Below are 16,122 nucleotides of genomic sequence, written 5' to 3' on the forward strand. Positions count from 1 at the left end.
AAATTTACGTTTGATACCTAAGTATATTTAGAACCAAATACTTTTAGACTTTTACTCAAGTAGTATTTTACTGGGTGACTTTCACTTTTACTTGAGTAACTTTCCATCAATACTTTTACTGAAGTATGTTTAGAAATCTTATCAATCACAAGAGTAAAACCTATATTCCAAGCTGAACAACGAAATAAACGTTATGTTATTTAATTAGGTATATAATGACCAAATGTTGCGAAATAGCCACATAGATAGCTATTATGATTTTATTCCTTTAAAAAAGGAATGAATGGCGAACGGGGCAAACGTTCGCTCTAATCGGAAATAATGTAACCAAAGATTTTAATAACAAAGAGACCCCAGCCCCTCGTTTCAAATGGGAACAAATGAGTCACAGTGGGCAGAACAGGCAAGATCCTATTGGCGCGTTCTGGCACGCATGCGCATATTTCCGTTATGGAACGCCTCCTCTGTGAAGTGCTTGTGTCCAATAACAACATTTCTCTTTGCACTCCTTCAAAACAACGCCATTTATTTTTTGTATTGAATTTTTAATGCAAAGAGTAAAGTCTACAAAACCTAGTCCACTCTGTTCGTAATAAATTCTAGTTTTGGGAACAGAACATTTTATTAACATCAAATATATCATCGATGAGAAATTTTGCAGAAATTTCAACCAAATCCATCTCGGTCCAGCGTCTCCCAATGCCTGCATCTGGGCTTCCTTTTTAAATGTACTTATATTTTTATTAACAATGTAGAAATGTCTGTGTACTTACAATAAGTACATAAATAGACAATGATAACATATGCTCGGGGGTACAACAAATGATAGATTATACAAATACCTTAAAAGAAACGCACATTGATTGTTTTAACAGCTTTCTTATTAGAATAATGTATAATGGTCTTACTGTACTGCTAGAATTCCTTATAGAAAACACGGAAGAGTGTTTTTTTAAATTTTATTTGTGAATTTACCATTTATGAATACAGCTGGGCTTCCTCCGCGGCAACGCAAAGCGGATGCTTCACATTTATACATCCGGTGAAATATCGATCTCATTGCTGTGACGTAACGTCGTTGATGATGGGACCCGCCTTCCTCTGGCAAGATGGCGGCGCTGGTGGTACAGCTGAAATGTGGACTCCACTTGCAAAGACAAACATTTACTACTTTACTCCAACATACAAGTTCGTATCATATTTGGAGAGGAGGTAACACACCGAATGGGAAGCAACAGACGACTTATTTGGTGAGTTACCTGGAGAGGGGAGGAAGGATACTGCTCTTAGACACAAGTGTCCATCATAATGTTATAAAGTTAGCTAGTTTGGGGTGACTGGGTGTTAAGTTTTATTAGTCAGAAAGTTAACCAAGTTTGTGGTGCGTTGTTTCACAAGATTGCCATGGCTGTCGATGTTTGGCTTCAAGTTGCGATTAAAGTGAAAGTAATTTCGACATTAACTAGTTTAAGTTATGTTAGAGTTGCGTAAATTCGAATCTGGTATCAGGATAAATATGACAATGAGTCACCGATTATATACTATGTATTTTTTATTAGCTAAGCAATAAGTGGTAAATGCAATTTTCGTATATACGGGCTCTCTGTCCCACCTCGCAGGGTAAAAACAGAACTCACAAGATGTATGTAAACAGTGTTCTTTATACTGTGATAGACAGTTCCAACCCGTCTGTTGGCCTATCACAGTAGCGACTGGGCGTGGTTTAAACTTGCTCAGCCTATTGCAGGCGCTCAGGCGGGTCCCCGCTTCTGTTGATAGATGTAAGTGTTGCTGTGAAGAACATCCTTGCGCTCATACGGTTACCGCTTGTTCTCGCAACACCCCCCTCTGAATGTGCCCCCCTCCCAACTCATTGCACAGTTCCTGTCTTCATGCTACTTTTCCATCAGGAGAAAGGCCCACGACCTTGAAACTGTTAACAATGTTTCATGTCAGCCATGTTGCATGACACAAACATACATCCACACAAGCCAACAGCAGATAATATTCAGTGATATATATATGGTAATGGGTATAGTGTAAAACACAGAAACCTCATAGTTACTTGGATAACATCCCATAATGGTTAGCTGGCTGGGTTGTGGTCACCTAGGTATGTTAATTGTGGGGTAATACAGCGTGTCAGTGCAGTCTGTCCCGTGATATAAGACTGCCCATCCCACCCGTGGACCAACTGATAATAGCTGCACGTGACCGACACCATGGGCTTATTAATTAGACCGATTTTTGTTTGCGAAACGTTTCTTAAACGGAAGCGAACGAAATGGACAGGGACCTACCGGGAATTTGTCCAATAAACTGTTTGGACTAATGATTACAGCCCAGGTTGTAAGCCAGCTAGTACGACTGGTACGATGACATGCTTTACTCACTGTTGTTGAGCAACACTGTCACTGTGGTGATATAACTGTTCACTTGCATTGATCCTGGATATTCTGGCACATAGCTAGCTCTTGATGCCTAAAATCTTCTCTTAAAGATTGTAAAAATGTTTTCCACCACGAACCCTGTCTCCAATGTATTCCTGACACCTGAAATGGGTTGGTTTAGCCCCATGAAATGGGTTGGTTTAGCCCCGTGAAATGGGTTGGTTTAGCCCCGTGAAATGGGTTGGTTTAGCCCCGTGAAATGGGTTGGTTTAGCCCCGTGAAATGGGTTGGTTTAGCCCCGTGAAATGGGTTGGTTTAGCCCCGTGAAATGGGTTGGTTTAGCCCCGTGAAATGGGTTGGTTTAGCCCCGTGAAATGGGTTGGTTTAGCCCCGTGAAATGGGTTGGTTTAGCCCCGTGAAATGGGTTGGTTTAGCCCGTGAAATGGGTTGGTTTAGCCCCGTGAAATGGGTTGGTTTAGCCCCGTGAAATGGGTTGGTTTAGCCCCGTGAAATGGGTTGGTTTAGCCCCGTGAAATGGGTTGGTTTAGCCCCGTGAAATGGGTTGGTTTAGCCCCGTGAAATGGGTTGGTTTAGCCCCGTGAAATGGGTTGGTTTAGCCCCGTGAAATGGGTTGGTTTAGCCCCGTGAAATGGGTTGGTTTAGCCCCGTGAAATGGGTTGGTTTAGCCCCGTGAAATGGGTTGGTTTAGCCCCGTGAAATGGGTTGGTTTAGCCCCGTGAAATGGGTTGGTTTAGCCCCGTGAAATGGGTTGGTTTAGCCCCGTGAAATGGGTTGGTTTAGCCCCGTGAAATGGGTTGGTTTAGCCCCGTGAAATGGGTTGGTTTAGCTCATGGACTCTCGGTCCCATAAGTCATTGTATGAAGGCGTCTTCCGGATGGGGAGTTTCGTTAAGATGCCTGACGCTCGGTCTGAACACGAACGTGTCTCGCTTGTGGTTTTGGATGCATAAAAGGGTCCTTGTCTTTCAGCCAGAAATCATAAAGGTTAAATGAATACACTCCATGTTAGGCTTCCCACACGGCCATATCTCCATGATTCCGCGCTGATTTTTCGGAGACAAGGGACAAGACCACCTGTTCCAATTAGCTATCCATCTCTGAACACCTGTGTGTAAACGTAATTTGGGAAGCGTAGCGGAAGTGTAGTTTCAGCAGATGGAGTCACCCATGGCTGTATGCATCTGTGCAAAACTGCTACAGTAACTTTCTCACTCCTCATTATTCACAATTCATTCATGCTTATCCGTATTTAGAAAGTCTATTCGTATATACTACATTATTTACCATTCCTATTGGCCACAGAATAACCTGAAACTCAATGCAAACAAATAGCAAATACATCCAACAAATTTGTCACAAGTTTGATGTAGTCATTGCATGCTATGAATATGGAATGCAATGCTTTTTACTACTTTAATACACAAGTGAATTTGTCCCAATACTTTTTGTTCTCTAAAATGCACGATGTACATGTACTACTATTGTACTGTGTACAAAAAATGCTGTAATTTGCAAACCGTTTACCCGATATGGATGAAAATACTCACAAATTAAAGCTGACAGTCTTGACTTGAACCTCATTGTCATTTGTATAATTTCAAATCCGAAGTGCTGGAATACAGAGCCAAAACAGCAAAATGTTGTCACTGTACCAATACTGTTGGCGCTCACTGTATAGGACCAAACATCCTTTTTGGACCAAACATTTTTTCTAACAATGAGTAAGAAATGATGAGTACAAAGGAAGTGTCAAAATACACCTGTAAAATGTCACCCATCTCTTTGCCCACCACATGGCCAGTTTCCTCAATCCCAACTGGAACGATCCATAAAGAATTACTTCGGGGAAAAAATAAAACTGAATTTAAAACATGATAATACTTGAATAGAGGCTGTAATTGAAGGCACATAATTGTTGCTTACTGAAATGCCCAAATAATACATTTGAGGCAGTAGCCTTCTAGCGTGGAGCCAACTATTCATCACCGTTTCACACTGCTTTGAGACAAGCCTCTTGATAAATCAATTTCAGATATTTATTTTCACCCAATCTCCATTTGGATACTGATTGTACTGATTGTAGAAATGCTATGCTGAGGTGAGTGCTGCTCATGACCATCTTGTCTAGTAGGCTTGTTTATTATCACCGATCTGAACGTTTAGACAGCGTGTTATGTAGTTTAACGAGTCCATTAGTTTGCTCTTCACTCGCTGTTGCTTAGTAACCTACTCTTTACCAAAAGCCTGTGTGTGAATCCATGTGATTTTTTTACTGAAAGCGATTAACTTTTTGCCCTGAATACAAAGTATTATGTTTGAGGTAAATCCAATACAACATGTTACTGAGTACCACTCTCCATATTGCATAGTTGAATGGCGCCAAGCACGCACAAAATCCTACAGGAAACCGTGGTTCAGTCTGCTTTCCACCAGACACTGGGAGACGAATTCACCTTTCAACAAGACAATAACCTGGTTCAGTCTGCTTTCCACCAGACACTGGGAGACGAATTCACCTTTCAGCAGGACAATAACCTGGTTCAGTCTGCTTTCCACCAGACACTGGGAGACGAATTCACCTTTCAGCAGGACAATAACCTGGTTCAGTCTGCTTTCCACCAGACACTGGGAGATGAATTCACCTTTCAGCAGGACAATAACCTGGTTCAGTCTGCTTTCCACCAGACACTGGGAGATGAATTCACCTTTCAGCAGGACAATAACCTGGTTCAGTCTGCTTTCCACCAGACACTGGGAGATGAATTCACCTTTCAGCAGGACAATAACCTGGTTCAGTCTGCTTTCCACCAGACACTGGGAGATGAATTCACCTTTCAGCAGGACAATAACCTGGTTCAGTCTGCTTTCCACCAGACACTGGGAGATGAATTCACCTTTCAGCAGGACAATAACCTGGTTCAGTCTGCTTTCCACCAGACACTGGGAGACGAATTCACTTTTCAGCAGGACAATAACCTGGTTCAGTCTGCTTTCCACCAGACACTGGGAGATGAATTCACCTTTCAGCAGGACAATAACCTGGTTCAGTCTGTTTTCCACCAGACACTGGGAGATGAATTCACCTTTCAGCAGGACAATAACCTGGTTCAGTCTGCTTTCCACCAGACACTGGGAGATGAATTCACCTTTCAGCAGGACAATAACCTGGTTCAGTCTGCTTTCCACCAGACACTGGGAGACGAATTCACCTTTCAGCAGGACAATAACCTGGTTCAGTCTGCTTTCCACCAGACACTGGGAGACAAATTCACCTTTCAGCAGGACAATAACCTGGTTCAGTCTGCTATCCACCAGACACTGGGAGACGAATTCACCTTTCAGCAGGACAATAAACTGGTTCAGTCTGCTTTCCACCAGACACTGGGGAGATGAATTCACCTTTCAGCAGGACAATAACCTGGTTCAGTCTGCTTTCCACCAGACACTGGGAGATGAATTCACCTTTCAACAGGACAATAACCTGGTTCAGTCTGCTTTCCACCAGACACTGGGAGATGAATTCACCTTTCAACAGGACAATAACCTGGTTCAGTCTGCTTTCCACCAGACACTGGGAGACTAATTCACCTTTCAGCAGGACAATAACCTGGTTCAGTCTGCTTTCCACCAGACACTGGGAGACGAATTCACCTTTCAGCAGGACAATAACCTGGTTCAGTCTGCTTTCCACCAGACACTGGGAGATGAATTCACCTTTCAGCAGGACAATAACCTGGTTCAGTCTGCTTTCCACCAGACACTGGGAGATGAATTCACCTTTCAGAAGGACAATAACCTGGTTCAGTCTGCTTTCCACCAGACACTGGGAGATGAATTCACCTTTCAGCAGGACAATAACCTGGTTCAGTCTGCTTTCCACCAGACACTGGGAGATGAATTCACCTTTCAGCAGGACAATAACCTAGAACACAAGACCACATCTACACTGTAGTGTTAACCAAGAAGACTGAATGTTACTGAATTTATAGTTTTGACTTACATCTAAATGTAAATGGTTGCCTAGCAATGATCAACAACCAGTTTAATAGATAAAATGTTAATTAATTAATGAATATTAATGTTCAAGCAACGTTCGTCGGGAGCTTCATGAAATGGGTTTCCATGGCCGAACACAAGCCTGAGATCTCCATGCCCAATGCCAAGCGTCAGCTGGTGTAACTCTCACCGGACTCTGGCGCAGTGGAAACGGGTTCTCTGGAGTGAGGAATCACGCTTCACAATCTGGCAGTCCGACAGACGAATCTGGGTTTGGTGAAGGGAAATCTCAAAGCTACATCATACAATGACATCGTAGACGATTCTGTGCTTCCAACTTTGTGGCAACAGTTTGGGGAATGACAATACCCCTGGGCACAAAGTGAAGGCCATACAGCAATGGTTTGTCATTTGGTGTGGGAGAATTTGACTGGACTGCACAGAGCCCTGACCTCAACCCTATCAAACACCTTTGGGATGAGTTGGAAGGCTTACTGTGAGCCAGGCCTGATCGCCCAACCTCACTAATGCCCTTGTGGCTGAATGGAAGCAAGTCCCCTCTCAGTAATGTTCTAGTGGAAAGCCTTCCCAGAAGAGTGGAGGCATTTACAGCAGCAAAGGGGGGACCAACTCCATATTAATGCCTTCCCAGAAGAGTGGAGGCTGTTATAGCAGCAAAGGGGGACCAACTCCATATTAATGACTTCCCAGAAGAGTGGAGGCTGTTATAGCAGCAACGGGGGACCAACTCCATATTAATGCCCATGATTATGAAATGAGATGTTAGACGAGCAGGTGTCCACATACTTTTGGTCATGTAGTGTACTTCCTCATGCTATACTTCTGCCAGATACGCTGTTAACATTTTAATTGAAGGTTTGGGGAAAGTATTTCTGGCAACCCTCTAGAAGGTTATCACCTCAGCTGGCTTCACATGGAGTGATAGACACAAGTCTACATGTGCACCACACAGACAGACACGGCCAATATTGCTGGAAATTAATTGGCAGATATTGTGTTATGTTTGGGTTTTCAAGCCAATAGTGGCTAACTAGGGGTAATGTTGCGTAGCTGGGAGTCTGTCTGATAGGCCTACTTGTGAAATCTCTTAGTTACCGTTTGCGGTAGAATACATGAAAATTGCTTGTACTTTCAGAATTGTTTGACAGTTTCCTCATTGGTGGGGGCTGCGAACTACTGGTAGCTGGTGATGGACTTGTTGGAGACCCCGGTCTGAGAGACTTTCCCAGAAAGACTCACAGCTGTAATCCCTTTTAGAGACGAACAGCCTTAATCGCTCTTAGAGACTTACCCAGAAAGACTCACAGCTGTAATCGCTCTTAGAGACTTACCCAGAAAGACTCACAGCTGTAGTCGCTCTTAGACTTACCCAGAAAGACTCACAGCTGTAATCGCTCTTAGAGACTTACCCAGAAAGACTCACAGCTGTAATCACTCTTAGAGACTTACCCAACATGTACGGACTCGGGGGATGACAAGCCCACCACTAGTGTGGGGTCTCCTCAAGGCTGTGTGCTTTCTCCTCTGTTGTACATTTTGTACACTAATGACTGTGGAGGAGGAGCACTGGTCATTCTACTGGAGGAGGAGCACTGGTCATTCTACAAGAGGAGGAGGGGGAGCACTGGTCAGTCTACTACTGGAGGAGGAGCACTGGTCAGTCTACTACTACAGGAGGAGCACTGGTCAGTCTACTACTACAGGAGGAGCACTGGTCAGTCTACTACTACAGGAGGAGCACTGGTCAGTCTACTACTACAGGAGGAGGAGCACTGGTCAGTCTACTACTACAGGAGGAGGAGCACTGGTCAGTCTACTACTACAGGAGGAGCACTGGTCAGTCTACTAGAGGAGGAGGAGCACTGGTCACTAGAGGAGGAGGAGCACTGGTCAGTCTACTAGAGGAGGAGCAGGAGGAGGAGCACTGGTCAGTCTACTACGAGGGAGGAGTCTACTACGAGAGGAGCACTGGTCAGTCTACTACTAGAGGAGGAGGAGCACTGGTCAGTCTACTACTAGAGGAGGAGGAGCACTGGTCAGTCTACTACTAGAGGAGGAGGAGCACTGGTCAGTCTACTACTAGAGGAGGAGGAGCACTGGTCAGTCTACTACTAGAGGAGGAGCACTGGTCAGTCTACTACTAGGAGGAGGAGCACTGGTCAGTCTACTAGAGGAGGAGGAGCACTGGTCAGTCTACTAGAGGATGAGCACTGGTCAGTCTACTACTAGAGGAGGAGGAGCACTGGTCAGTCTACTACTAGAGGATGAGGAGCACTGGTCAGTCTACTACTAGAGGAGGAGGAGCACTGGTCAGTCTACTAGAGGAGGAGGAGCACTGGTCAGTCTACTAGAGGAGGAGCACTGGTCAGTCTACTACGAGAGGAGCACTGGTCAGTCTACTACGAGAGGAGCACTGGTCAGTCTACTACGAGAGGAGCACTGGTCAGTCTACTACGAGAGGAGCACTGGTCAGTCTACTACTAGAGGAGGAGGAGCACTGGTCAGTCTACTACTAGAGGAGGAGGAGCACTGGTCAGTCTACTACTAGAGGAGGAGGAGCACTGGTCTACTACTAGAGGAGGAGGAGCACTGGTCAGTCTACTACTAGAGGAGGAGGAGCACTGGTCACTACTACTAGAGGAGGAGGAGCACTGGTCAGTCTACTACTAGAGGAGGAGGAGCACTGGTCAGTCTACTACTAGAGGAGGAGGAGCACTGGTCAGTCTACTACTAGAGGAGGAGGAGCACTGGTCAGTCTACTACTAGAGGAGGAGGAGCACTGGTCAGTCTACTACTAGAGGAGGAGGAGCACTGGTCAGTCTACTACTAGAGGAGGAGGAGCACTGGTCAGTCTACTACTAGAGGAGGAGGAGCACTGGTCAGTCTACTACTAGAGGAGGAGGAGCACTGGTCAGTCTACTACTAGAGGAGGAGGAGCACTGGTCAGTCTACTACTAGAGGAGGAGCACTGGTCAGTCTACTACTAGAGGAGGAGCACTGGTCAGTCTACTACTAGAGGAGGAGCACTGGTCAGTCTACTACTAGAGGAGGAGCACTGGTCAGTCTACTACTAGAGGAGGAGCACTGGTCAGTCTACTACTAGAGGAGGAGGAGCACTGGTCAGTCTACTAGAGGAGGAGGAGCACTGGTCAGTCTACTGCCTAGAGGAGGAGGAGCACTGGTCAGTCTACTACTAGTGGAGGAGGAGCACTGGTCAGTCTACTACTAGAGGAGGAGGAGCACTGGTCAGTCTACTACTAGAGGAGGAGGAGCACTGGTCAGTCTACTAGAGGAGGAGGAGCACTGGTCAGTCTACTGGGAGGAGGAGCACTCAGTCTACTACTAGAGGAGGAGGAGCACTGGTCAGTCCCACCTTGTTGAGGATGGCTCGTTGTCAGGCTCAAAAAGCCTCAAATTTGCCCGGATGGCCACCAATTCTTCAACCCCTGTATTGGTCAGCCTGTTTGCGTGCTTTGGTGTGTGTGTTCCCAAACAAGGACCAGTTGCGCTCTGAGGCGGCTGATGTCGGTGGGATTTGGAGGATGATGGAGGCAACAGGGGAAAGAGCCTCAGATCCACAAAGTCCCTTCCACCAGGTGGCTGATGAGATGTGTTGGCACGACTGCCATATTGCATCTCCATCCCAAAGCCCTTGTTTGGAAGTGTACTTCGCCAGACTGCCAAGAATCTTGCCCTCTGCCAGGCCAAGGTGGTGAGACACGGTAGTGATGACATCATAGGCCTTGTTGATCTCTGCACCGGACAGGATGCTCTTGCCAGTATACTGGGGGATCCAACATGTACGCTGCGGAGTGTCTGGGCTTCAGGCCTTTTGATGTATTTCAGATCTGCAGTTTCCTTGACGTGTGACACTGACGTGGGCAGGGCAGTATGGATTTATTATCTCACATCTGCAAGCAGAGTCTGAACATCAGACAGGATGGCATTGTCTGCCTCAAGCTGTGCCATGGCTACTGCTATAGGTTTAATAACGTTAAGTCAAAAACACTTCTGATTCCAGGGGGGACCATGAGCTGTTGCGGTCGATAGTCTAGAAGTAGAGGGACTTTTGTCAGAGGTTGCTTGTTGTGAGCGCTGAGGGAACTTTATGCACTTGGCCAGATGATACTGTATCTTTGTTGCATTGTTCACATGTGATTTGGAACAGTATTTGCAAATGTACACAGTGTTTCCTTCTATATTAGCTGCAGTGAAATGTCTCCCCACATCAGATCGTGGCCTTTTCTGAAGAAAAAGTTCGAGTAAAAACAACAAATACACTTCAATGTTTATGGAAACAAGCTCCCCCTCTGTTCTCCCCCTCTGTTCTCCTCTGTTCTCTCTCCTCTGTTCTCCCCTCTGTTCTCCTCCTCTGTTCTCCCCTCTGTTCTCCCCCTCTGTTCTCCTCCCTCCCCCCTCTGTTCTCCTCCCCTCTGTTCTCCTCTCCTCTGTTCTCCTCCCTCTGTTCTCCTCTGTTCTCCTCCCTCTGTTCTCCTCTCCTCTGTTCTCCTCCCCTCTGTTCTCCTCCCTCTGTTCTCCTCCCTCTGTTCCCTCTGTTCTCCTCCCTCTGTTCTCCTCCCCTCTGTTCTCCTCTCCTCTGTTCTCCCCCTCTGTTCTCCCCCTCTGTTCTCCCCCCTCTGTTCTCCTCCCCTCTGTTCTCTCCCTGTTCTCCCCCTCTGTTCTCCTCCCTCTGTTCTCCTCCCCTCTGTTCTCCTCTCCTCTGTTCTGTTCCTCTGTTCTCCTCCCTCTGTTCTCCTCCCTCTGTTCTCCTCTCCTCTGTTCTCCTCCCTCTGTTCTCCTCCCTCTGTTCTCCTCCCTCTGTTCTCCCTCTCCTCTGTTCTCTCCCCTTTGTTCCCTCCCTCTGTTCTCTCCCCTCTGTTCTCCTCCCCTCTGTTCTCCTCTCCTCTGTTCTCCCCCCTCTGTTCTCCTCCCCTCTGTTCCCCTCTGTTCTCCTCCCTCTGTTCTCCTCTGTTCTCCTCCCTCTGTTCTCCCCCCCCTCTGTTCTGTTCTCCCCTCTGTTCTCCCCTCTGTTCTCCTCCCCTCTGTTCTCCCCTCTGTTCTCCCCCCTCTGTTCTCCCTCTGTTCTTCTCCTCTGTTCTCCTCTCCTCTGTTCTTCCCCCTCTGTTCTCCTCCCCTCTGTTCTCCTCTCCTCTGTTCTCCCCTCTGTTCTCCCCCCTCTGTTCTCCCCCTCTGTTCTCCTCTCCTCTGTTCTCCTCTCCTCTGTTCTCCTCTCCTCTGTTCTCCTCCCCTCTGTTCCCCTCTGTTCTCCTCCCCTCTGTTCTCCCCCCCTCTGTTCTCCCCCCCTCTGTTCCCCTCCCTCTGTTTCTCCTCCCCTCTGTTCTCCTCCCTCTGTTCTCCCCCCTCTGTTCTCCCCCTCTGTTCTCCCCTCTGTTCTCCTCTGTTCTCCTCCCCTCTCCTCTGTTCTCCTCTCTCTGTTCTCCTCTCCTCTGTTCTCCTCCCTCTGTTCTCCTCCCCTCTGTTCTCCTCCCCTCTGTTCTCCCCCCCTCTGTTCTCCCCCTCTCTGTTTCCCCCCTCTGTTCTCCCCCCTCTGTTCTCCTCCCCTCTGTTCTCCCCCCTCTGTTCTCCCCCCTCTGTTCTCTCTGTTCTCCCCTCTGTTCTCCTCACCTCTGTTCTCCTCACCTCTGTTCTCCTCTCCTCTGTTCTCCTCTCCTCTGTTCTCCTCTCCTCCCCTCTGTTCTCCTCTCCTCCCCTCTGTTCTCCTCTCCTCCCCTCTGTTCTCCTCTCCTCCCCTCTGTTCTCCTCTCCTCCCCTCTGTTCTCCCTCTCCTCCCTCTGTTCTCCCCCTCTGTTCTCCTCCCTCTGTTCTCCTCCCTCTGTTCTCCCCCTCCTTCTCTCTGTTCTCCTCCCCTCTGTTCTCCTCTGTTCTCCTCCCTTCTGTTCTCCTCTCCTCTGTTCTCCTCTCCTCTCTCCTCCTCTGTTCTCCTCTCCTCTGTTCTCCTCTGTTCTCCCCTCTGTTCTCCCCCTCTGTTCTCCTCCCCTCTGTTCTCCTCCCTCTGTTCTCCTCTCCTCTGTTCTCCCTCTCCTCTGTTCTCCTCTCCCTCTGTTCTCCTTCCTGTTCTCCTCTCCCTCTGTTCTCCCCCTCTGTTCTCCCCCTCTGTTCTCTCTGTTCTCCTCTGTTCTCCCCTCTGTTCTCCTCTCCTCTGTTCTCCTCTCTCCTCCCCTCTGTTCTCCTCTCCTCCACTCTGTTCTCCTCTCCTCCCCTCTGTTCTCTCTCTCTCCTCTGTTCTCCTCTCCTCTGTTCTCTCCTCTCTCCTCTGTTCTCCTCTCCTCCCCTCTGTTCTCTCTCTCCTCCTCTGTTCTCCTCTCCTCCCCTCTGCTCCCTCTCCCTCTGTTCTCCTCTGTTCTCCTGTCCTCTGTTCTCCTGTCCTCTGTTCTCTGTCCTCTGCTCCCTCTCTCTGTTCCTCCCTCCTCTCCTCTGCCTTCCTCTCCTCTCCCTCTGCCCTCCTCTCCTCTCCTCTGTTCTCCTCTCCTCTCCTCTGTTCTCCTCTCCTCCCCTCTGTTCTCCTCTCCTCCCCTCTGTTCTCCTCTCCTCCCTCTGTTCTCCTTCTCCTCTGTTCTCCTCTGTTCTCCTCTCCTCTGTTCTCCTGTTCTTTAGCTGAGCCCCAACGTGAGGACAGCCTCGTGGACAGTCAACAGAAGTGACAACAGACGTATACTGGAGGCTGCAAAGGTACGTTGCATTTGTTATTGGAGTCCATGCCATTTATGATACCAGAAATGATTACGTTTGAATGTGAACTGTGTGTGCTTGCTCACAGCATTTGCAGGTGACCGAGAGGACATGTTGGCACGGAAATGCAGGCGGAAGGCTAAACGCAGACCCCAAAAATGTGGTAGGAAAACAAATCGTACTTCCAAATGTTCTATAACAGAGGCATGTTGTATTAGCTCCATGATCAGCATGTAAACAGAGAGAGAAGGTTATCATTCATTTGTTCCTAACTCCGTTCTGTAGGGAAAGACTCACCTTTACTGTCATAGGCAACTGACTGTTCATTCATACCACCACTACTAGACCAGCAACAACTGACTGTTAATTCATACCACTACTAGACCAGCAACAACTGACTGTTAATTCATACCTCCACTACTAGACCAGCAACAACTGACTGTTAATTCATACCTCCACTACTAGACCAGCAACAACTGACTGTTAATTCATACCACCACTACTAGACCAGCAACAACTGACTGTTAATTCATACCACCACTACTAGACCAGCAACAACTGACTGTTAATTCATACCACTACTACTAGACCAGCAACAACTGACTGTGTTAATTCATACCACCACTACTAGACCAGCAACAACTGACTGTGTTAATTCATACCACCACTACTAGACCAGCAACAACTGACTGTGTTAATTCATACCACCACTACTAGACCAGCAACAACTGACTGTTAATTCACACCACTACTAGACCAGCAACAACTGACTGTTAATTCATACCACTACTACTAGACCAGCAACAACTGACTGTTAATTCATACCACCACTACTAGACCAGCAACAACTGACTGTTAATTCATACCACCACTACTAGACCAGCAACAACTGACTGTGTTAATTCATACCACTACTACTAGACCAGCAACAACTGACTGTGTTAATTCATACCACCACTACTAGACCAGCAACAACTGACTGTTAATTCATACCACTACTACTAGACCAGCAACAACTGACTGTGTTAATTCATACCACTACTACTAGACCAGCAACAACTGACTGTGTTAATTCATACCACCACTACTAGACCAGCAACAACTGACTGTTAATTCATACCACCACTACTAGACCAGCAACAACTGACTGTTAATTCATACCACCACTACTAGACCAGCAACAACTCCACTACTAGACCAGCAACAACTGACTGTTAATTCATACCACCACTACTAGACCAGCAACAACTGACTGTTAATTCATACCACCACTACTAGACCAGCAACAACTGACTGTTAATTCATACCACCACTACTAGACCAGCAACAACTGACTGTGTTAATTCATACCTCCACTACTAGACCAGCAACAACTGACTGTTAATTCATACCTCCACTACTAGACCAGCAACAACTGACTGTGTTAATTCATACCACCACTACTAGACCAGCAACAACTGACTGTGTTAATTCATACCACTACTAGACCAGCAACAACTGACTGTTAATTCATACCACTACTAGACCAGCAACAACTGACTGTTAATTCATACCACTACTAGACCAGCAACAACTGACTGTGTTAATTCATACCACCACTACTAGACCAGCAACAACTGACTGTTAATTCATACCTCCACTACTAGACCAGCAACAACTGACTGTTAATTCATACCTCCACTACTAGACCAGCAACAACTGACTGTTAATTCATACCTCCACTACTAGACCAGCAACAACTGACTGTTAATTCATACCACCACTACTAGACCAGCAACAACTGACTGTTAATTCATACCTCCACTACTAGACCAGCAACAACTGACTGTTAATTCATACCACCACTACTAGACCAGCAACAACTGACTGTTAATTCATACCACCACTACTAGACCAGCAACAACTGACTGTTAATTCATACCACTACTAGACCAGCAACAACTGACTGTTAATTCATACCTCCACTACTAGACCAGCAACAACTGACTGTTAATTCATACCTCCACTACTAGACCAGCAACAACTGACTGTTAATTCATACCTCCACTACTAGACCAGCAACAACTGACTGTTAATTCATACCACTACTAGACCAGCAACAACTGACTGTTAATTCATACCACCACTACTAGACCAGCAACAACTGACTGTTAATTCATACCACCACTACTAGACCAGCAACAACTGACTGTTTAATTCATACCCACTACTAGACCAGCAACAACTGACCAGCACTGTGTTAATTCATACCACCACTACTAGACCAGCAACAACTGACTGTTAATTCATACCTCCATACCTCCACTACTAGACCAGCAACAACTGACTGTTAATTCATACCACTACTAGACCAGCAACAACTGACTGTTAATTCATACCTCCACTACTAGACCAGCAACAACTGACTGTTAATTCATACCACCACTACTAGACCAGCAACAACTGACTGTTAATTCATACCTCCACTACTAGACCAGCAACAACTGACTGTGTTAATTCATACCACCACTACTAGACCAGCAACAACTGACTGTTAATTCATACCACCACTACTAGACCAGCAACAACTGACTGTTAATTCATACCTCCACTACTAGACCAGCAACAACTGACTGTTAATTCATACCACCACTACTAGACCAGCAACAACTGACTGTTAATTCATACCACCACTACTAGACCAGCAACAACTGACTGTTAATTCATACCACCACTACTAGACCAGCAACAACTGACTGTTAATTCATACCACACTACTAGACCAGCAACAACTGACTGTTCATTCATACCACCATCATTACTAGACCAGCAACAACTGACTGTTAATTCATACCACTACTAGACCAGCAACAACTACTGTTAATTCATACTTCCACTACTAGACCAGCAACAACTGACTGTTAATTCATACCTCCACTACTAGACCAGCAACAACTGACTGTTAATTCATACCACCACTACTAGACCAGCAACAACTGACTGTTAATTCATACCACTACTAGACC

At 46.4% G+C, this 16,122-nt stretch overlaps 1 protein-coding gene across 8 annotated transcripts in view; it reads left to right on the top strand.

Annotated features, from left to right (window-relative positions):
• The first annotated feature begins 1,073 nt into the window (after positions 1 to 1,073).
• Positions 1,074 to 16,122, top strand: part of abcb7 (ATP-binding cassette, sub-family B (MDR/TAP), member 7) — a 201,946-nt gene continuing 186,897 nt past the window's right edge. For 4 of the 8 annotated variants that reach the window (XM_052487127.1, XM_052487126.1, XM_052487125.1 and 1 more), the window contains exons 1-3: positions 1,075 to 1,250; positions 13,043 to 13,117; positions 13,206 to 13,280. In XM_052487127.1, the coding sequence (XP_052343087.1) occupies positions 1,110 to 1,250; positions 13,043 to 13,117; positions 13,206 to 13,280 (291 nt within the window). In that variant the 5' untranslated portion in view covers positions 1,075 to 1,109. Of the gene's footprint in view, positions 1,251 to 13,042; positions 13,118 to 13,205; positions 13,281 to 16,122 lie in introns of all 8 variants that reach the window. The other 4 variants (XM_052487123.1, XM_052487124.1, XM_052487128.1 and 1 more) reach the window with 2 other exon arrangements.

Source organism: Oncorhynchus keta, chromosome 30 (assembly GCF_023373465.1).
Source record: "Oncorhynchus keta strain PuntledgeMale-10-30-2019 chromosome 30, Oket_V2, whole genome shotgun sequence".
NCBI lineage: Eukaryota > Metazoa > Chordata > Actinopteri > Salmoniformes > Salmonidae > Oncorhynchus > Oncorhynchus keta.